Genomic DNA, 22,162 nt, shown 5'->3' on the forward strand with positions numbered 1-22,162 from the left:
TCCAAGAACAAAGCATGTAGTAGTCATAAACTTTTCCTCATTAAAACATGACATGTCTATCCAGTTGTGTTTATTTGTACTGGACATGAAAACAGATGTCATATATCTATTAGTATTCATCCTAAATGTTAAATCATCTGCTAGCATGTTGTTCTTTTTTAGCTAGTGTCCACCATACTTACACACTGCATTGTAAAGATGTCATGTAACAGAGTGGAAATATTAGCTAGAATGTGAAATATTTGGAAAGGATTATTATGTTGAGCTTGATCAGTGTGCTTCTCAGATAAGACTAAAACATTATTTTTTAAAACTGCTCAGTCTAAAATTCACCAAACTTTAGGAAAGAGTCATTAGGAAGATGATTCATAACCAAACGCTTACTGTATGCAAGAGATAATACAATATATTTGAAAAATGTCAGATATAATTTCATTTTAATTCAATTTAACATGCTTTAAAATTAACATCTAAACAGAGCTTGTCTGAATGCAAGGCATACATATATTTGATTAATTTAGATATATAAAGATCATATTGAGTTGTTGTCATGGGCCATGAAAACATTTTATAGGCAACTTTTAAAATGTTTTTTTTTGACCAATGGGAAAATGGCAAGAACAGAGCAAGGTCAAAGGTCATACATATCAACAATACAGTCAAGGTTAAGTAGTTGTGCTAGTGAGACATTATTCATATGCAGTATAGTATGTGACATTTAAGACACAAATGATTGTCTGCTTCCATAAAGGACACTTATTAAACAAAGGTTAACATTTTGGCACTTAACAGTGCTTCCCAAAAGTGCTCCAGGAATATGGTTGGGGACCACTGGTTTAAAAGTTATATTGTTAAAAACATGCCATCATATATATATATATATATATATATATATATATATATATATATATATATATATATATATATATATATATATATATATATATATATATATATATATAAGAAGTAAAAATAAGAATATATATATGTATGTGCGTGTGTGTGTGTGTGTGTGTGTGTGTGTGTGTGTGTGTGTGTGTATTAAGCAGTTTATAAAATATCCAGATTAAAGTGTTATAAAAATTCAGGAAATAAACAGCTTAAGGAATTGTAGTACATATGAATGTTTGGCAATTTGTAACTGATGGTAAGTTGGCCCCTCAGTATCCCCTCAAAAGAGAACACACATGTCCTGAGAACTACAGGGGGCTTAATGCACTGCACTGGCTAAAAAAAACCCCTCAAAATTATGTTTTACCAGAGAAAAACAAATAAAGCTCCATAGGCTCCTATATAGAGTGCAGAATATTATCCAATCCTGCTACACGAGAAAAAACAAAACAAAAACATTTAGAGCAAAAATTAAATGCTAAAAAAATTTAAAAAATGTTTTAAAACCATGAAGGTTTTTTACATCATAACATTTTATAATTTGGTCATTTGTTTTTACATTTTGTAATATTGGTAATGATTAATGACTGTAATATAATATATTTTCACATTACAGTAATCAAAATACGATTTTTGTAAATTTACACTAAATGAGATACAAGAATTACACAAATCTGAGCTGAGAGGCCCTACGTGTATTACTGCCCTCGACTAACAATTTTTCTGATCAACTAACAGTTGTTCACTTAAAGAAATTAGTCGGCTAATTGCACATTTATATTTATAAACCATATAATTCATAATAATGAGTCTTTAATTGCCTATAGCCTAGCTTGCCACAGCACACCACAAAAGTAATGATTATAAATGAGTCTAGGAAAAAACTGCAAGACTGCCTTAACATAATAATACTTCATTGATAAACTAGTGTTTTCTGTATTTTCAGCTGCAGTGATGAAGTCTACGACACTGACTTGTCATCTCCACAGACATTCACGTTTCATACGGATTACATCATTTGAGAATATTTATTTTCCATTTGAATTGGTTCATTTAAAAGTAGACATTTTGTTTTGTCTTTGTTATCTCACAGAGTATCGGCTCTTTTTTTTTTTTTTTTGACACGTTCAAGTTCACAGAGACCTAAACGGCAGAAAGTGCACCCTGTTTAACTTCAGAATTTTACAAAAGCACAATGTTTTGTTGATTGTATATTGTGAATTCTGCACCCCTGCCAGATTATGCACCCCTCGTTGAAGTCGCTAACTGCCTAACCCTAACCCCCCACATCTACTCCTAAACCTACAAGCGAGCAGCCATGTAACGATGCTACTAATAACATGTTTCATATGATAAGCCACATTTAAGGTCCCAAACGAAACAAGCGTTTGGATATCCTGACCGATGTACTGTAATTACCACATAGACCAGCTGTTAACAATCTGTCCGTCACAGACTACGTGACTTCAACACTTCTTTTGGTTTTTTTGTTCCTTTTTTGTTTTCGTTTGTTCCAACGAAGCCACTTAGAAAATATTGATCGACTATTCCTCTAATGGTTAGTTGACTATTAGGGGGCAGCCCTACCTAAGTGTCATTAAAATAAATAGAAAATTAAAAAAAATATTTAATGCTTATTTTTTTATGCAAAAAGTAATTTAATCTTTCTTTCTTTCGTTTTTAGTGAAATATGACCTGGACATGTTTAATTTTTTTTTATTTATGAATGGTAATGTATGACCTGGACAGGCTTTGTGAGAATCATGCTGCTGGTCGGAGGTCACATAAGTTCAGATAAGTGTGCACAGCTCCTCATCGGTTAACTGGTTGACCTCCATGATTTTATGAAGCTGTTCTGTGTAGCGCGCTTGGTCCTGCAGGAAGTGAGGAATCCGCACATGCTCCAGCAGAGCCAGACTCTTCAGACGCTCCACGTCCTCATATGACACCTGCACAGTACACACACACACACACACACACACACACAGTAAAACAGGGCTCCATGATTAGTGTGCAAGTCTGTGTAGTTAATGCTGCTCCATGTGAAAGCGTGCAGGTGTTGGAGATTTACTGGTGATTACAGAACCATCTTTACTGACAAGATGCGCATTAAATATTGCATGGGTCTTATCATGCAGCCCTTTTTCTGTTTGTCATTTTAGCATGATAATATATATGCTGTTGTGAGCATGTAGGAAATACTCCTGCTGCTCAAATAAAATATATGAAATAAATTGCGCATATAATATAAGTGAAATCACCGTGTAGCAGATCTATACAGGTGGAGCTGGGGAAGGTGGAGGGTTTCTGAAGTGCGCTGCAACTGCTCCAGCGAGCACTAGCCAAGTATAATAACGTTATACAATAATGTTGAGCAGCACGCTCATTGGCTGCTGATGTAAAAAGAAACCAAACAGATGTGCTGTGTGAATAATAATGTGATTATATCAGACTAAATTAGAACCTGTTGGCATATGTGTTGCCAAGTCTACGATTTTCCTGCAGAACTGGGTTACTTTAACACTGTTGCCACGAGTTGTTTTTCATTTTTGCAGGTTAACGCAATCATAATGACATAAAATTTATCCCCTGGAATGTGAATTTTACTGGAGGATCCCCTTTCAAAAATCCTCTGAAAGCTATTGGGTAAGCTACTGGTAACCCTGATTGGTCTGCATCATCTAGAGTTACATGTCAAAAAATTTGATATACTAAATTTTTTATTGTGATTTTGGTTACAATTCGATTCATTATGCAGCAAAAAAGTAAAGCTAAAAAAATAAAGTGTGTCAGTAAAGTAACATTTAAACATGTTGACTTCAAATTGACCTTGCCCAGAGCCATAAGCAGCTGGAAGTCAATCTTGTCTCTGTGCCTGAGGATCTTCAGGATGCCATCTAGATAAACTTGGTCTTTACTGAAACAACCTTAATGACAAAAATATTGGATTATTTACATGCATAAACACAATGATCACTCTGTAAGTCATTAAGTCTGAGAATCAAGAATAATGGTTGACCGATATATTGCCGATATACCGATATATCGGTTGATAATCAGCATTTTTTTAAAAATATCAGCTCTGTTTAGAAATTGCTGGTTACATTGTTTTCCTTTCTTTTTATTCATATTTGTAACAATTGCTTTATTTGTGAAAAATACTGTAATATAGAATCATTGCCATTTAAATGAATATTTTTACTTCACAGATTAATTTATCAAGTAAAAAAAAATTGTTTTAATTTTAATAATTTACAAATGTACTCAGGAGGAAGTGCTGTACCTGGCAGTGCTGTGTCGGTCTGTCCTCGTTTGGCTCTGACGCAGTAGTCCCATCGTGTGTTGGGGTCGTGGACAAACCGGCCTAGGTTGTGAAACAGCTGTGAGAAGGACATGCGGCTGGCTTGGTAGACGGTGTAGTAGAGCAGGGCGGCGCGCCACAGGGTGGGGTCCTTGCGGAAGAGCACGCTGTGGATGCTGGCCAGACCCTCCTCAGTGGGGTTGATGGGCCGCAGACCGTGTTTCTTCCTGCCGCCACCGCTGCTCCACGGCTGGTGACTGTTGTTGATGCCACGGAAGTAGTGTGTACCTGCACGAAAGATGAAGGTGGGTTTACTTAAGCAACCAAATCACAACAATATGGATTCATTACTTCATACCAGAAGATCAAAGTCAATCAGAATTTATAACCACTACAATAACTATGAATAATTTGTGGATTCATGTGTTATTTGTAATAAATAAATGAAATGGTGTGTAGATGACGCATGAATTAAATAAAGCAGCTCAATTCATTCACGATTACAAGCCATTGTCACACTTCTTATGATATCCTTTTAGCACACTAAAGATACACTTTAGAATACTTTTAAAAAGCAGTACTCATTACAGAAAAAATATAAATATATTTAAATATATTGTAATATGAGATACTTTAAAAGAATAAACTAAATGTAAGATTATTAAACTGAATGCTAACCACAATAAAAATGAAATTGTATAATAGTTTAAATGTGTATCAAATGCAATTAGCTTTTTTTGCCCAACTTAAATAGGACTTTATGTCATTTCATATACATGTGCTTTAGTCTGTTAGTCAACACATCAAAATAAGTGCACTTATTTAAAGCATGACAAAAGATTCTTAAAACAATTATTTAAAATGCACTTTAAATTAAACTTGCAATTTGACATGGTTATAAAATGACCTTTTGAAAAATGTACTTAAGTTTTAAGAAAGTCATGAAAGTCTCTCTTTAAGTAAACTTGAAGAGTTTAAATGCACTTTTAATATTTGAATTACACTACAAGTGCACTAATAATACATTTAACCACACTTCTTTTTCACAAGGGACTCGCTTGTGACTACTGAACATATCTTTACCAAAACATTGGAAATAGTTGGCAGGTCATGCCTCCAGCAGCCAACCCCTGATTTCTGAACAGACAAACAGAGAAAGTGAAGGAGAGAGAACACACAGCGTGGGAGTGTAATTACTGGGGGCCTGACACTGAGCTCTGATACGCTCAGGGTGTAATAGTCCCTGACAGCAGGAACACAAGCTGTTGCCGACACGGACGGCTGATTTTCCTGGGGTGACCGAGACATTATCCAAAGTACAGAACACAAGAGACTGGAGCTGGTGGATCGTGTAAGACTTGAATAGTTCTCTAATGCGAGACTCAACGGACTGTGAGATGCTGATACAGACAAACACGCACCGATTTCGTGCCTCAGCATCCCCTCCAGCCACTGCTCTCTGGCAGTAGAGATGTTAATGGTGAGTGTAGGTCTGCCGTTCACCACAGTCATAGACGCTCTGGACAGGAGGTCATCAGTAAGATTAACCACAATCTGCAGAGACAGAGGAATTTCTACATTCAATTGTCATAAAGCTCTCACAATAATAAAAATATCAATCAACTACACTACTATTCAAAAGACTGGGGTCAGTAACGGCAGCAAATCATCAAATTATACTGATTTCTGAAGGATTGTCTGAAAATTCAGCTTATTTTGTAATAATATTTTTAATATTTTAGCGTATTTTTGATCAAATAAATGCAAGTTTGGTGAGCATAACAGACTTAAACAAATCTTACTGACCACAAACATATCATTATTTTGTATATTTCTCTACTTTTTGATGTTCATGAGATTCTCTTTGGTTGAATTAAAAGGAGTTAAATGTGAATAATATACATAATGCTTCTTTGTGATGATTTCGCTGTCTCACCTCTCCCATGCACCCTTCCTTCTCCATGTATTTTTTGACATGGTACCAGATGCGGCTCTTGGTGAGGAGGTTTCCTCCAGTAGCCTGTTCAAACTTCTCATAGGAGCCGTATTTCTGCACGGCCAACTCCATGATGCGCACAGCCTGAGACCACAGCAAACACTCAAAGATGAGCAATAGAACACAACTTTTACAAATTCAGCACAGCAAAAAAAATTTTTTGTTTATGCCAGGGGTCATTCTTTTTAAAACAGATACCATTGCATTTAAGATTTTTGATTCTAATATAAATGTTTTACTTTACAATCCTTTCAATATTAAATAACTCATGTATTTGTATATGTTGGCTTCCCAATTATTCCAATAGGGTTCCCTTGTGTAGAAATGTACGATAGTAGGACTGATATTTGGGTCTGTTTGTGCTTTGAGATAAACTCTGGCTGTGTAATGCAGAGGCATAGCTCAGTTAACACTCAATTGTTATGTCATGAATGTACAGACCTCAGTGAATAACTAGGCCATTGCTGGGGCTCTGGTGTGGTGTGGATGTATGAAAACTGATTTGTGATATGTCAGGATATGCTTGAGGCTGATCCACAGTGAGCTCGGCACTCTGAGATAATCAATATAATGGACTGAAATGAATGCATTTCTCCTTTGCTGCAGCACATAAAGCTCTAAAACAGCCACTATATCCTGCTATATGTTCATTTAAACATTATCCAACTCTCTGGTAAAATATAACTTGGTATGTTGTTTTTGTTGGCTTTTTTAGGCCAGGAAAACTATTATGGGATCTCTGATGCCCTGTACAAAGTGCTCTGTACAGTGTTGGCTCTGTTAATAGCTAGCAGGGAACTGAATTAAATTGAATTGATGAACTCTTTAACCTTCAAGGAGGTTTATTTGTCTGATTGTGTTTTTGGCAGCACATACAATTTTAGCACATTGCTTTGAGCTGTGTGGTAAAGGTAAAGCACCTGTTTCTATCGAGGACCACGGCCCTGCAGAGTTTAGTTTCAAGCCTAATTAAACACATCTGATCCATCTAATCAAGTTCTTAGGGGTTATTTGCAAACTACTGGTATGTGTGTTAGAGGAGGATAGGAACTGCAGCCCCCCAGGAGCTGGATTATGGGGTGTGAATGAAAATAACTGACACAAACCCATAGAGAAGATTTCAGCACAAAAAATGATGAAGGCAAATGAACGATACATGTGGGCAATCGTGAGAGAGAATCAAATAGAAACCTTGAGGGCAGATTTGCTGTGTCTTCAAGCTCTTAAACCAGGTTCAGGCCAGGTCAGCTCTCAGACACACATGGCCGAATCTCTATGTACATTTGCTAATTCTCTCCCAAGTCCCTTTTAAAGCAATGCAGTGTGCAATAAAATGTAAACAAAACAATTTGACATAAAAGCATTTGTTAATTACTCATAGGTTGCACCCCAATTTGCATTCTATCCAGTTACATAGAGTAGTATAAGGGCATCACAACACTTGTATGATAAAGATGTAAACAGTGGCAAAGTATGAATGTATGTCTTGGGTGAATTTTAGGATAATGGAATTTACTAGATGTTGATGCTAGTGGCGCCATCTGTCCGCGGCCCCAAGCTTAGTCGTGCTATACATGTTTTATGAATTGTTCTAGACACGCAATGCGCTTCTCATCCGGTATGGACACTCACCTGTGTGAGGAAGCGGTCTGAAGCGGTGCTGTGCTTTGCTAGTACTTGTGGAGGCAAAGGGTTGCTGTACTCAAACTGAGGGTTGCATTTAAATTCTGATTTGAAAAACCTGGCCTTCTCTTTCTCCACATTAGACGGTTTTATGGCAGTGAGGATGCAGAGCTTCTTTATTGAGTTCTCTCCATCACGAGCAGCAGGGAACACTCTGGACAGCTGTGGGAGTTTGGTGCTGGCCGGGTAGCAGTTTTTTGGTCTGGGGATGGGGCCGGGGGCCAGGCGGATGGCACTCCCCAGCACGGTGATGCTGTTAGTTTGCTTGGAACTGCTGGTGGAGAAACAGGAGAACACCGACTGAGAATGCCTGCTGTCTCTGCAACCAAACGCCAGGCCACTCATCGTTAGAGGTGCAAGGGTCGGCAAGGGCATGTTGGGATGCCTTGCCGTGGAGACTCTTTTGGGGCACTTGTAGGAGGAGTGTTTAGGGCTCTCCTGAGCATCTGACTCTTTCTGCAGCAGTGTGTTGTAGCTGCTGGTGGCTGTGTTGAACAGGTCCTTCAGAACACCAGAGGATATGTGCTCCAGACGCAGCTGACTGGGGCTCACAGGCTTCTCCATCGGACTTAGGACACAACTCTTAGACATTTCCATCTCTGGCCAATGGAGCCGTTCTGGAACGAAATGAAACAACAAAAAAACAATATTCATATAGGATTTATACTTAAGGATGTACCACAGTAAATTGCTGTCTTGTAGTTGAGGATAGCTCATTCAATTCCAGGCCTTTTGGCACTTTTCCACTGTATGGTACAACACGGTACGGTTCACTTTTGGAGGGTTTTTGTACTGTACTGAGCCGTACCGAGCCAAGTCATATCACGTAGTGGAAAAGCGCCATTTGAGCCAAGTCCGAGACCAGAAGAGGGCCACTTTGAGTCTGACACAAGAAGAGGTTAAGTCTAAGTCAAGTTTGAGACTAAAAGAGGGCCATATTCTGGTCAAGTACAGGACCAGAAGAAAGGTACATCGGAGTCAAGTTTGAAGAAAGCTGCGTTTGATTCAAGTTCAAGACTAGAAGAGGGATGTGTTTGAGTGAAGTTTGAGACCAGAAGAGAGCTGCGTTCGAGTCAAGTTTGAGACCAGAAAAGTGCTGCATCAGAGTCAAGTTTGAGACCAGAAGAGAGCTGCGTTCGAGTCAAGTTTGAGACCAGAAGAGAGCTGCATTCGAGTCAAGTTTAAGACCAGAAGAGAGCTGCATTCGAGTCAAGTTTGAGACCAGAAGAGAGCTGCATTCGAGTCAAGTTTGAGACCAGAAGAGAGCTGCGTTCGAGTCAAGTTTGAGACCAGAAGAGAGCTGCGTTCGAGTCAAGTTTGAGACCAGAAGAGAGCTGCATTCGAGTCAAGTTTGAGACCAGAAGAGAGCTGCATTCGAGTCAAGTTTGAGACCAGAAGAGAGCTGCGTTCGAGTCAAGTTTGAGACCAGAAGAGAGCTGCGTTCGAGTCAAGTTTGAGACCAGAAGAGAGCTGCATTCGAGTCAAGTTTGAGACCAGAAGAGGGCTGTATTTGAGTCAAGTTTGAGACCAGAAGAGAGCTGCGTTCGAGTCAAGTTTGAGACCAGAAGAGATCTGCGTTCGAGTCAAGTTTGAGACCAGAAGAAGGTTGCATCTGAGTCAAGTTTGAGACCAGAAGAAGGTTGCATCTGAGTCAAGTTTGAGACCAGAAGAGAGCTGCGTTCGAGTCAAGTTTGAGACCAGAAGAGGGCTGCATCTGAGTCAAGTTTGAGACCAGAAGAGAGCTGCGTTCGAGTCAAGTTTGAGACCAGAAGAAGGTTGCATCTGAGTCAAGTTCAAGACTAGAAGAGGGATGTGTTTGAGTGAAGTTTGAGACCAGAAGAGAGCTGCGTTCGAGTCAAGTTTAAGGCTAGAAAAGTGCTGCATCAGAGTCAAGTTTGAGACCAGAAGAGAGCTGCGTTCGAGTCAAGTTTGAGACCAGAAGAGAGCTGCATTCGAGTCAAGTTTAAGACCAGAAGAGAGCTGCATTCGAGTCAAGTTTGAGACCAGAAGAGAGCTGCATTCGAGTCAAGTTTGAGACCAGAAGAGAGCTGCGTTCGAGTCAAGTTTGAGACCAGAAGAGAGCTGCGTTCGAGTCAAGTTTGAGACCAGAAGAGAGCTGCATTCGAGTCAAGTTTGAGACCAGAAGAGAGCTGCATTCGAGTCAAGTTTGAGACCAGAAGAGGGCTATATTTGAGTCAAGTTTGAGACCAGAAGAGAGCTGCGTTCGAGTCAAGTTTGAGACCAGAAGAGATCTGCGTTCGAGTCAAGTTTGAGACCAGAAGAAGGTTGCATCTGAGTCAAGTTTGAGACCAGAAGAAGGTTGCATCTGAGTCAAGTTTGAGACCAGAAGAGAGCTGCGTTCGAGTCAAGTTTGAGACCAGAAGAAGGTTGCATCTGAGTCAAGTTTGAGACCAGAAGAAGGTTGCATCTGAGTCAAGTTTGAGACCAGAAGAGAGCTGCGTTCGAGTCAAGTTTGAGACCAGAAGAGGGCTGTATCTGAGTCAAGTTTGAGACCAGAAGAGAGCTGCGTTCGAGTCAAGTTTGAGACCAGAAGAGAGCTGCGTTCGAGTCAAGTTTGAGACCAGAAGAAGGTTGCATCTGAGTCAAGTTTGAGACCAGAAGAGATCTGCGTTCGAGTCAAGTTTGAGACCAGAAGAGATCTGCGTTCGAGTCAAGTTTGAGACCAGAAGAGAGCTGCGTTCAAATCAAGTTTTTAGAGTTCGGCCTTGAGTACTATGACCTCTATACTACTCTATAATACTATATTGCTAATCTAAAAAGACCTTTTTGCCATGACAATATCAACATATATTAGGATGGGATAACAGTGCACCAGGTGGAATTTCAAGAAATGGAAATACTGCTGTTCTTAAACTTGAGACCAGTCCCGCAATTGTCATTTCAGTGTTGCGTCCCCATTTCCCTGGAAACAAAATATCCTTCACCCACTTAACCTTGACTCCAACAAAAGACGAGAAACAGATCCGAACTGCACAGTGAAATGAAGCATGCTGGAAGCAGTCTAGTGAGTTCACTTCACAGACCAGGCTAATCCTTTTTCAGAGCAAAACAAATACTATTCCCCATTCAGCATGACAGGTACTGCTTGACAGTCATGCCCTGCAATGAATGATCCTGCAAGCTTTCGTAATCCCGTCATCCGCTGAAATCATCTGCTATATGAATAAATGTACTGTAATACTGTAATTAGTTACTCCATCATCTCAGGAGGATAGACTTAGGATACATATAATATATCTGTGTTATGTCAGGCAACTCTGTGGCACACAAGGCCCCACTAGTCCACGTGCCTGTGTGAAATGATCCAAGGCCTTATCAGAGAGAACAGCTCTGTCAGGTGCACTGAAGTAGAAGCACCACAGCCTCAGCACCAGAGAGCCACAGAAGTGAAGAAGCACATACAACTGTCTGTCTATGTTAAGATCTTTAGGGCTCCATTCTATAATGGAGCATGCATAAAGTACAATTGGATACACTAAACATGCCAATGCATAGGACACGAAAAAGTTAACTCATTTTATTTCCTGGAGCCATTTTTACAATTAGTTTTAATAGTATAGCAGTAACTTAGATGCAAGCATGAAGTCTCAGTAATTAGTTCTAATGAGTCTCGTTTTAATTAAATACCCACTTCAGTGCCCTGGCGCAGTAGGTTATTATGTCTATGCAATCTGAAGAACTGAATACTCAGACTCACTCACCTATAACTTCAATGGATTCAAGCATCATCTCGCTCGCGCTGTGCAGCCTCAACTTTTCAGCCGTGAAGCAAATGTTTTTTTTTATATAAAATAATGAAACGCACGAACGAAACGACAAATGCTCAGTAACGCGGTTATAGTATTTTACATATGTACAGCGCAGAGTAATGTTGTAATTTGCAAATCTCCGCTCGCAGGATCTGAACGCGCTCAATCTCCGCCGCACAACTGCTTCTGTCCGGACGCTGGAGCGAGCGTCAGCGCATAAGCGCGTTTCCATGGTGCTCTGTCAACGTCAGCCCCCAAGACGTCAGTTCCGTTTCGAAGAGGCTCGAGTCGTGAAATAGTTATCGTTGTAATTTTATAATCTGCGAATTGCTATTTTTATACAAGTGATATATTTAAGTAACCCGTAAATTCAGTTGTTTAAGAATGCATTTCATCATCACGCCAAATAATTTAACGCATTTAAATGCTTAAAACGGACCAAATGTGTTAAGCATGTTTACATTTACAGTTATATTAATATTGCATCTCTTAAATGTATCTATAATTAAGGTTTCAGGGCTTCAAATGCTTCAAAAAATGTAATAGAAAATCTGAAAAGTTATGCTTCTCTGTCGAAATATCTATTATTTAATATTTTTTCTTTGTTTTAATCGACTACAACTTTGGTTTCATCCTTGCTCCTTGTTTTTTTTTTTTTATTATTGTAAATTAAGCAATACCTTTTTTTTTATCTTTAATAATAAAAAAAAACATAGGCATTAGGACCTTATGATTACTATTTAACGATGCTATAAAAAAAAAACACTTTAGATCAACCTCCGAGTTCATGTTTTTGACGTTTCAACCCCTTGTATTGTTCAGCATATTGAAACATTTAATATAATTTCTGATATTTATAGACCATTGAACAGCGTTAGCCACTAGCACAGACATCCCAGCTCTCATTACTCATCCTACACATTTATATTAGAATTATACACATCTAAATGATTAAGAAATAAATAAATAAAACCCGGGCCACACGCAGCTTTATATCTCCCTCTTGTGGAAATAATGAACATTTGAAGCTTGTAAGTAAGTTAATGTTGATGATAATGATCAAGGAGTTAATGGAAACATATGCATCTTTTGGCCAAGATTTATTTGAAGCAAAAAAAAAAAAAAAAAAAAAAGGCTGTGGGTTACAATATACTTTTAAACATCTTTTATGACAGACAAAAAAAGCCTTAAGATTGTGTATACTGAATAAAAGTTCCCCTTTAAAACAATAAAAATACAGTTTCATTTGTAGAACATTATGGCAGTCTGTTCATCTCTATAAAGCACATTTTAACACCAGACGATCAAATGTCCCTGCTTACAGTTCTGCTTACATTGGGACATTTTCAGCCAATAAAAACACGCACCATCTCTCTTATAGTTCAATGGAAAACATGTTTTTTTTTTTCCCTTCACTTTATTGCCCAGTGTTTTCTAAGAGGACCTGTGTTTCAGAACTGTGGTCAGGCTTTATGATGATACAGAGAGTTCAGTTTAGACAAACGCGAGTGGCGACTCACAAATCTTTGAAGATAACGGGGATGGAACCATAACTTTGTACAACCTTCAAGTTTAAAACGTCTTCTCAGGGAGTGTGGAAGAGCAACAGCTTTAATGGAACTGAATGTGCATCTTGTCAATCAGTCTATTATCTGCAGATCTTCGGGGGGCTGTTGTCTCTGGTTACTCCATGCTCTCAGGGTCTGCCTGGGACATGTACGCGTCCAGCTCGGCGTCCAGATGGCCCTTGGTCTTGGACATGTAAGCATCAATCTGGTTGTCCAGCTGCTCTCGTGTGACGATGGGACGTCCTGCTCCTCGGCCTCTGCCGCGTCCACGACCCCTTCCTGCAAACCCTCCACGACCTCTCAGACCCCCGCGGCCTAAGAGAGACAAACATCAACTTAAGCATGAAAGCACAAAACAGAAAAACCTAACTTTTAAGTCTCACTAAAACAGAAGTTTCAATAGTCTTTTTTTCCTTACTGAGGTGTGTATATAGGAGCAAAACGGCAGTACTTGATTAATTGTTGGTGGTATTTCTCACCTCTTCCTCCAGCTGCTCCACGTGCTGCTCCTCGGCCTCCCAGAGCACCTCGTCCTACACCTCCTCCACGCTGACGCATGCCTCGACGGAGACCCATGCGTCCAGGACCACCCCTGCCTCTCATCTGACCGGCACCTAACACATCAAAACAATGCTTTCAGCAGAGGAAAACACTTCCTTAATGCACAAGAGAGTACTTGCAAAGAACTGGCTTTTCTTTTACGGTTAACTTCTCTCAATAACTGAAAGATAATTCAAGAAATTTTTTTACTACTTATGTACCACTGAATAAAGTCAAACATATTTGGAACAACAAGAAGCCGAGTAAATGCCAATATGAGGTCCCTTTGATCATCTGCACTCGTTGACTAGTAAGGCAGGCCAAGGCGGTCTCGTTCGGTTATCACCCAGAGGCTTCACGACAGGTGCAGGAGCTACAAGCCCTGTAGCACACCAGGGGTCTCCGAAAAGCCATAAAACAACAGCTTAGACCAATCAGCACACTGTGAAGTCCAGAGGGTAGGTGTAAAGAACCGTGTAACGCACCAGCTACACTGCAGTGATTGACAACTCCAGATGAAGCACAGCCGTCTTCTGAAATGTTAAGTAACTCACACACTGTACTTTCAGCAGAAATACACTGGAATGCATCTAATTATCTCTTCTTCTGATTTAGAACTGCAGCAGCCTGTGTTTCTATTAATTGCAGGACAGTGGTGTGAGAAGTACACTGGAGAACATGTAAAGAGTGTCACCTCTAAGAGAGAGCGCTCCTCTCATGACTCCACCTCTCCCTCTTCCCCGCAGTCCTCGTCCAGCTCCACGCAGTCCTCCAGGAAAACCCCGTCCTCTGGCGTTGCCCGGCATCAGCGGGCCGATGGGACGACCCAGCCTGGCCTGGATGTTGCTCTTCCCGAGTCGCTGCTTCAGGCTCTACAGGTGGGTCAAATAAAGTGATTGTTTCTCTGGGCTTAAATGTGGTACGCCTAACTTATAAAGTCAGCATGAAATAACTCTTGTAACAATATGCAACATGAAACTTTGTTTTTACCCATCCGAAAAGTGTATGTTTCATACCAGAATGATGCCAGATCTGACCTGCAAGTCTGCAGTTTTGTGTCTTTAGATTGTAATGTCTTACTGTTATTGTCATGAACGTTACATAACATTGTTCTCCAACATTAAATAACCATGCAAACCATTTGCAAATCTTTAGTACGTCCGGCTGAACTACCGAATTCCTAGACTCTTGGATAACATGAATCAACAGGCTCGTGCTCGTCAGCTGAAAGTACAATTGTTTCACGCGCACCCAGTCAGCTGATTTCATCTTTGCACATGTTCCTCTCTTACCTGTTTGTGTTGCAGGGCAGCCTGCACAGAGGGCCTGTTCTCCATCTGCTGAGCGAGACGACGGTTCCTCGCACTGGCCGCGTGCTGCTGCTGCACGCTCGCCCGGATGCTACTCACTGTCGGCTGCTTGTTCTTCAGCATGTTCGTGAAGCTTTTGGGACACAACAGAAGAAGGAGGACAGAGAGAGAGAGAGAGAGAGGAGGGAAAGGGGGATACGAGGAAAGGAGGGTTCCAAATCAAATCATTTCACACAGCATGGACGCAGCTCTAGAGAATGCCCTTCTTAGACCACAGCTGCTTTCATTTACTCTCTCTCTCGGTTACATGTGAAGACACCCCAACATATTAGCTTTGCTTTTAACGTCTACGATGTGGTTTAGAGAGAGGACAGGGATAGAGAAGAGGCAGGGGAGATTTCTGAGTGATTGCCACTTACGGGCCGCCATCATCCGACATGTATACACCACGCGGTGAGTCGACCCAGGGCTAGAGAGGGGTGTCTGGACACCCAGCCACTTACAACCAAGACCGTGACCCGACACACTGTTCTGAGAGACGCTTCTGATGAGAAGAAGGGAAGGGGGTTTTGGGGGGGGGGGGCAGGTCACGTCTCGGTACGGACTGAGCACCTTAATCTACAGACAGCCAGAGAGAAAGAGAGAAACGCAGAGGAGGAGCAGAAAACTCATCTGAGAGAGAGAGAGAGAGAGCGAGAGTGTGTGTGTTTTTGTGTTAGAGAGGGCAAGAGAAACAGATGGCACACACACCATCCTGCATTATCATCTTATTCCCATGGCTGAGGATGCTCTTCTGCAGTGCAGTCGGCTTACCTCACCATTACCCTCTCACCTCCAGGTGTGCGCCGCTTACACAAGAGACACCTCACCAAACACGGCACGCGATCAGATCTGTAACATTCAATCATGTAATCGCCGTCATGTTGGGTGAGCGGCGCACACCGCGAGGGCGGTCTAGCGTCCGCGTCAGGTCTGATGTCTCCCCCTCAATGACCTCCATAGTACACGCGTCTTGAGGCTTGATGCCTTAGTTATTTCTGTATGCTTTTCCCCCTGGCCTTGAGATAATGCTGTCAGGATGCGTAGCGCCTCACCGCTGATTCAGGGACACCTTGGTGGTGCTTTTCAGCACGACTTTTTGAGAAGAAGGGGCGCTCATGTTTCTTCAGACTTGCGGGGATCTCTTCTGTAAGAGAGAAACAGCAGAATACAGATGTTAGGTATCTATACTGCGTGAAACGAAAGTGAAAGTCTCACAGAGAGAAACAAGAAAGTTAGTGGAGAAATCTGATGTAATAAAAAAGGCAATACACACTATATTCAAAACACTTTTAGACAAAAAATACAGTGGATGTTATCTTTTGAAACACTCTCCATGAAAATGAATAAAGATTTTTACAGATTTTTCATGATTTCATCAATACATCACTATTTCAAAGTAAAGGCCAGAACGCACTCTCTGACTCTGATGACTACTCTTCTTCCATATTAATAAGTTACAGTTGCTTTGTAAAATATTTACAAAAATAAGTCACCAGATATCAAAACTACAGTCTTTAGGCTTTCCAATGATATATAGTTTGTCAAGATTTCTTTAGGTTCAGACTAAGATTTTACTGTTTAAAACATGTAATGGCATTTGGACAGTGACAGGTTAAATCAGGGCTTTCAATCTTTTAGATACCACGGGCCCCCAAACATGAACCCTCTTAATGTAAGGGAAATCCTTGCTAAAACGACGGCCAAAAATGCCCAGTAGGTTTTAAAACATTATGTTGTTCATACCAGGAGTCAACATAATGGAGAAACAACAAGATTGACCGGTTTCGGCTAGCAGATGGATTTACTTTACGTTACGTAACGGAGTCTGACTGTTCGCCGCTCTTGTACTTCAGTATCACCGTAACTCACACAAAACTCGCTCGTATTTACATATTCACCAATCTAATGTTACATTTGAAATGTGAACCCTTACCTTTTCTTTGAAAGACTCGTGTAGATTTGTTAGCCGTGTAGCTTTAGCTCGACGACGCTCGACTCGACCAAATTCAAACTTCTCTACTTGACGCCCGAGAACTGTACAACTACTGCCCCTCTTCCAAATATATCTTAGAACTTAAAAACAAAGCAATATCCAACTAAACTGGTTTAAAAAAAAAACACCAATCTACTTCTACTCCGCAGCTCTGTCGGCCTCACTGCTCTCATTCATCACAAAATGGTGCTAACAACTACGAGAGCTAGGAAAATGGAGCGCTACTTACTGCTTCAAATATCGCGAGATTTCATCGTGAGAGGCTGTGTGCCAAAATAGCTACTACCATACTAGGACTAGGGCACGTGCGTAAACACTATGGATTAAGATTTTAAGTACTTTAAATAATAATAATAATAAAAAAAGTAATTTGAGCCAGTGACCCACCCCTTTTTATGATTATAAAGTATTATTTTACTGTCATTTTACATTATATTTCATTAATTTTAGACCAGACATGTTTGATTTTGTTCTTCGTTTTGCACTTTCGGTTTGAACATTTTAAATAGTCCTTGTTTATGAAAATTGGTCATTCAAGTTTTATTAAACTGTATTTCACTACAACATTCATAAGTGGGATGTAGAGTGTTTGCCCATTTCTGTAAGATCAGTTGCAGTCTATTTTTTAAATAAATTCTTCAATTTGAACTTTATTTTGTTGTAAATAAAAAAATAAAAATAAAAACCTTCAAAGTTGTGACATCTATCTTTAAATACAACTTTTAAGAAGTCATCTATCCATTCTATTATCCGAACCTCTTTATTCTTGTAAGGGTCATGGGGAGCGTCTTGAGTCACAAGTAGAGAAAAACACAGGACTCGCACATAGATTTTAAGAGGTCATTTTTATTGAATTTCTCTTCTTTTGAGGTGTTAATTTGTTTTAATTCAGCATAATCAGTGGCACAGTTTAATTCCATGTGGCTCAACTTACCCTCTCCCTAGGCTCAATTTACCACTCAGTGGGGGCAAGTTGAGCCAAGAGACAACTTTTTTCTTTCTTTCTTTTTTTTTCTTTTCAGAAAGCCATATTTTGAAGGCAGTTTATCCAAAGTGATTATTCCCAAGAATGCACCACAATTTATGTACGTATTTAAGTTGGACCCATTACTGTCATGTGCTCACTTTAAACATGGCATGAATAAAAACAGGCTCAACTCAGCCTATATTATATTATATTATATTATATTATATTATATTATATTATATTATATTATATTATATTATATTATATTATATTTTTAAATTAAAATGGTAATATGCCATGGACCATCAAATATGATCATCCTCATTTGAGGATCCTTTGAATTTAAAAAGACAGCCACTCTATCTATTTTCATGCATAAATCACAAATTTATACTGCGAAAAATGTATATTATAATAATGTTGAAAATATTTAGTTTCTATTACAGTAAATTACACATTTTTACTCGCAAATATACTTGATGCATTGTTTGTTTCTTTTAATCTTTTATTATTTATTTTAATTAATTTCTTCAACCCTTTTTAAATTGATTTATTTTAATTTAACATTATTACATTGGTTTTATTTAATTTTATTTTTTACATTTTTTTCTACACTTAGTGTAAGCACTCACTATTTCTACGGTCTGCATTATGCATGCTGTTCACAGTAAAAATTAGATATTTTCATATGCTAGTTTCACATTCAATGTATACTGCGTCGGAGACGGTATGCAGTACGCTAGCATTGCTCGAACACAGCCGTATGTGTGACGCAGAACATGCGCGCGTTTGGAGATTCGCTGATTTATAAATCATCGCACATCGCTCGTCCTAATATCTGTAGCGCGCACTGAATAACGCTAGTGTTGTTAAATCAGCGCTCAGTGAAGATGGCCGCGCTAGCAGTGGTGGAAACCCCATCAGGGAAAGATGCTCTCGCCGAGGGTTTGCTGGACCTCCTGAGACCCGCTGTACAGCAGCTCGACGTACATGTGCACTCAGTCAGGTAGTGCATTTTGAGAAACGTTTTCTCTCTTCTTTTTTTTTACCCGAGAAACGTGCAAAACGAGCAGTTCTGTTTGCTAAAATGCTAATGCTTGTCAACATGACAGGTCTCGTGACTCAGAGATGCGGCGTCATGTCAAACGATAACTATTTATCTATTTATTTATTTTCTTACCATTTCGCAGTGTTGCACGACTCTTGCGTTTGAGATATGATAAACTGTCATGGATTTTAAAGCGTGCATGAATACGGACTGCTACATCGTTTATAAACCGTATATTTGTCTTCACAGAGAAAGCCAAGTGGAACTTCGGGAGCACATTGATAATTTGGCGTCTGGTAAGTTGGTCTGACGTGATTAACTTATTCATTTATAGTTTTTTAAAGTCGCAAATAGCTTAATTCGGAAGATTTGTGATGTTTACTAAATTGGCAAATGACATGCCATAGTAATAAAATAGGAATCACAATTATACCAATCAACAAAGCATATATATGGATATACGGACTTTTGTGGTGGAACCCCAAAAATTTTGATCAGTACAGCTCACCAATGAGAAAAACATTATTTAGGTGGCACTGGCCAAATTACTGACACAACTAGGATTTGAAGCACAGATTGCATGTTTTGGATGATGCAATAGTTTCAGATCATTACAACTCTTTAAAAAACAAGACCATACATCCTCTTTCTGCAAGATTTGTCCTGGCTGGGATTTATAAATTGCCAATTGTTTTAATACTTGCAGAAGATAATATCTGAAAAGAAGCTTGACCAATAGTGTGCATGCATTGTACATAATCAACCAATCACTGCATGCAAAGGCAAATTAGAAAACCCAGCCAATAGAAAAATAGAACATATTGTCTTCCTAGATTGAAAAAAGTAACATGTTATGACTGTAACTTCTTTTGGTATTGAATATAAAAGGTGACTGTATGTCTGTTTGCAGTGTTAGTAAGTATTTAGTAATCTGTCGACATTGCAAACTATATATAATGCAACTCTCCTACTCCTTTCTGCAGAATTCATGAATACTGTTATCTCACGTGAGCACTTTTTCTGCAGAGCTGAGTAGGATCAACGAACACCAGAAGGTGGCACAAGACTTGGACCCATATGTTAAAAAACTGCTTAATGCCAGGCGAAGAGTGGTGCTTGTCAACAACATACTCCAGAACGCACAGGTAAGAGAATATTAAGCATCAGTCAATGTGCACTGTACTGCTTGGTGTTTTCCTCTTCATCTTCTACAATCTTTGTGTCAGGAGCGTTTGCGAAGGCTGAACCATAATGTTGCTAAGGAGACGGCACGCAGGAAGACCATGCTTGAGGCATCTGGAGCATTTCCCCCACGCTCTCCCAGCAAACCATGATGTCTGAAATCTCACATGGGATGGAGATGCACCATTACTCCGTGCTCGATGCCAAGGACCAGACTCTTCCTCACATCGTTAAAGCACTGCTAGCAGAACACTGCAGCGTTCATGTCTGTTCACAGGGGGACAGAAGTCTAAATACACACTCATTTCTTTTCTGAACATGTGACTTTTTAATAAAATATTTGTCTGTATGAATTTAACTGTTGCTGAAAAATGCAACGCTGTGGATTTGCTAATTGTTTGGAAATGGATATGAATTATTATTCTTATTTATCAGAAGTGTCAAAGAAAATATCTAGTCTAATGTACCTGGCCAATAATAATCAGCTTTCAGTCTTGATCTAATTAGTGAAAGATTATTGTTGTAATTGTTTTTTGTTTTTTTTGCTGAGCTGTGGAAATTAACCACTTAACAGTACAGACAGAGTATTATTTTCTTACCAGATTTAAGGCTTAGGCTCTATAGACATTTTTGTCTAATTATTTTCTTTTACAAATATACTTATAAAGTATTTAAACGAATCATTCACCAAAAAATTTACATTTCCTCGCCCAAGATGCAGACAAGTTTGTTTCTTCGTGGGAACAAATCTGGAGAAATGTAGCATTACATCATTTGCTCACCAGAGGATCCTCTGCAGTGAATGGGTGCCGTCAGAGTGAGAGTCCAAACATCTGATTAAAAATCCGCACCACTCCAGTCCATCAGTTAATTTCTTCACAAGGTATTAACTGATGGAATGGAGTGATGTAGATTACTTGAAGATTATTGTGATGATTTTATCAGCTGTTTGGACTCTCATTCTGACGGCACCCATTCACTGCAGAGGACAACTGGTGAACAAGTGATGTCGCAAGGTCTTTTCTGCTTAAAATGCCATACAGAGGGTAGCTAGACAGAATTTTCATTTTTGTGTGCACTATCCATTTAAAGACATACATTTTACTTTTCACATATAGATATTTAGCCTTGGAAGACAGAATAATATTCATTAACAAAACTTTTCATTCATTAATTTAAGAGTGAAAGAATTATATATAAAAGTCACAGATCAAGCCAATACAGGTTTGTGGACATAAATGACAATTTTAGGGGGGAGGTGAAGTTCCCCTGGCATCTGCGGCATGGCTTTGCATTATAATTGAATCAGCAGTAAAATCTTAGGTATGCACATGTCTTATGTAAATAATGGATGCTTTGTAAGAGGATAGGTGAAAGGGCAGATGAAGGTGACCTCTGGTTTTAGCTGAAAGGGAGAGGGTTAGAAAATGTTTTCAGTACCGGTGAAAGGTCAAGGGAGGGAATCTATCAAGGAGGAAGTTGGAATCATATGACCGGCCTCTTAGAAGTCCATCCATTGATGATTAAAGACTGCTTTTGGAGTCTGTTCATATTTGATGCTCACTACATATGCAAACTTGGCTGAAATATGCATGCTACTGTATGTTGTTCCTGTCAAATATATCTATCTTGTGTCCAAAAATGCTAGAACCTCTGATCTTTTTTTTAAATTCACTTCTTTGTTTTTATAACCGTACACCTTTTGTTTATTTCAAGGTTCAAATGAACGAAACCATAGATTTTCAAGCTGCTTTTCAGACATTTGGGCACCATTTGAGTACTTTATTAATAAGAGCATGATACATGTTTCTCCTGTGCGAGTCTAAAAGTAGCCATCACTGGCTGTTGTAGATTTCAATCATCGATGGAAA

General features: G+C 39.4%; 3 protein-coding genes across 4 annotated transcripts; 1 reads left to right on the top strand and 2 right to left on the bottom strand.

Moving 5' to 3' along the window:
- Nucleotides 1–937: 937 nt before the first annotated feature.
- On the bottom strand, nt 938–11,858 carry matcap2 (microtubule associated tyrosine carboxypeptidase 2). The gene is made up of 7 exons (XM_052532642.1): nt 11,594–11,858; nt 7,821–8,488; nt 6,129–6,272; nt 5,614–5,746; nt 4,175–4,480; nt 3,721–3,818; nt 938–2,840 (listed from the first exon to the last, which is right to left on the bottom strand). The coding sequence occupies exons 1-7, from the start codon at nt 11,619–11,621 to the stop codon at nt 2,682–2,684; spliced, it is 1,536 nt and encodes a 511-aa protein (XP_052388602.1). The 5' UTR covers nt 11,622–11,858; the 3' UTR covers nt 938–2,681.
- An 866-nt stretch (nt 11,859–12,724) lies between these two features.
- On the bottom strand, nt 12,725–17,333 carry chtopa (chromatin target of PRMT1a). 2 transcript variants are annotated; one of them, XM_052533294.1, is made up of 6 exons: nt 17,035–17,333; nt 16,154–16,245; nt 15,042–15,192; nt 14,444–14,621; nt 13,689–13,823; nt 12,725–13,524 (listed from the first exon to the last, which is right to left on the bottom strand). In XM_052533294.1, exons 2-6 carry the CDS (start codon nt 16,216–16,218, stop codon nt 13,325–13,327), a joined length of 729 nt encoding a protein of 242 aa, XP_052389254.1. In that variant the 5' UTR covers nt 16,219–16,245; nt 17,035–17,333; the 3' UTR covers nt 12,725–13,324. The 2 variants fall into 2 exon arrangements, with proteins under 2 accessions (XP_052389254.1, XP_052389253.1); XM_052533293.1 differs by having other exon boundaries at nt 15,873–16,245; nt 17,035–17,298.
- A 1,560-nt stretch (nt 17,334–18,893) lies between these two features.
- On the top strand, nt 18,894–20,644 carry snapin (SNAP associated protein). The gene is made up of 4 exons (XM_052533746.1): nt 18,894–19,067; nt 19,359–19,405; nt 20,136–20,254; nt 20,336–20,644. The coding sequence occupies exons 1-4, from the start codon at nt 18,952–18,954 to the stop codon at nt 20,441–20,443; spliced, it is 390 nt and encodes a 129-aa protein (XP_052389706.1). The 5' UTR covers nt 18,894–18,951; the 3' UTR covers nt 20,444–20,644.
- Nucleotides 20,645–22,162: the final 1,518 nt, after the last annotated feature.

The sequence above is a fragment of the Carassius gibelio genome, chromosome A19 (genome assembly GCF_023724105.1).
Source record: "Carassius gibelio isolate Cgi1373 ecotype wild population from Czech Republic chromosome A19, carGib1.2-hapl.c, whole genome shotgun sequence".
NCBI lineage: Eukaryota > Metazoa > Chordata > Actinopteri > Cypriniformes > Cyprinidae > Carassius > Carassius gibelio.

Coding starts and splice junctions, on each gene's coding strand:
- matcap2 (XM_052532642.1), bottom strand. CDS start 11,621: ATGATGCTTGAATCCATTGAAGTTATAG. Junction 6,273..7,820: donor CAGACCGCTTCCTCACACAG/GTGAGTGTCCAT, acceptor CTGTGGTCTCAG/GCTGTGCGCATCATGGAGTT. Junction 3,819..4,174: donor GACCGACACAGCACTGCCAG/GTACAGCACTTC, acceptor TTTGTCATTAAG/GTTGTTTCAGTAAAGACCAA.
- snapin (XM_052533746.1), top strand. CDS start 18,952: ATGGCCGCGCTAGCAGTGGTGGAAACCCCATCAGGGAAAGATGCTCTC. Junction 19,406..20,135: donor CATTGATAATTTGGCGTCTG/GTAAGTTGGTCT, acceptor CTTTTTCTGCAG/AGCTGAGTAGGATCAACGAA. Junction 20,255..20,335: donor ACATACTCCAGAACGCACAG/GTAAGAGAATAT, acceptor TCTTTGTGTCAG/GAGCGTTTGCGAAGGCTGAA.
- chtopa (XM_052533293.1), bottom strand. CDS start 15,967: ATGATTGAATGTTACAGATCTGATCGCGTGCCGTGTTTGGTGAGGTGT. Junction 15,193..15,872: donor GGTGAGAGGGTAATGGTGAG/GTAAGCCGACTG, acceptor GTGTCCCAAAAG/CTTCACGAACATGCTGAAGA. Junction 13,525..13,688: donor TGGAGCAGCTGGAGGAAGAG/GTGAGAAATACC, acceptor TGTCTCTCTTAG/GCCGCGGGGGTCTGAGAGGT.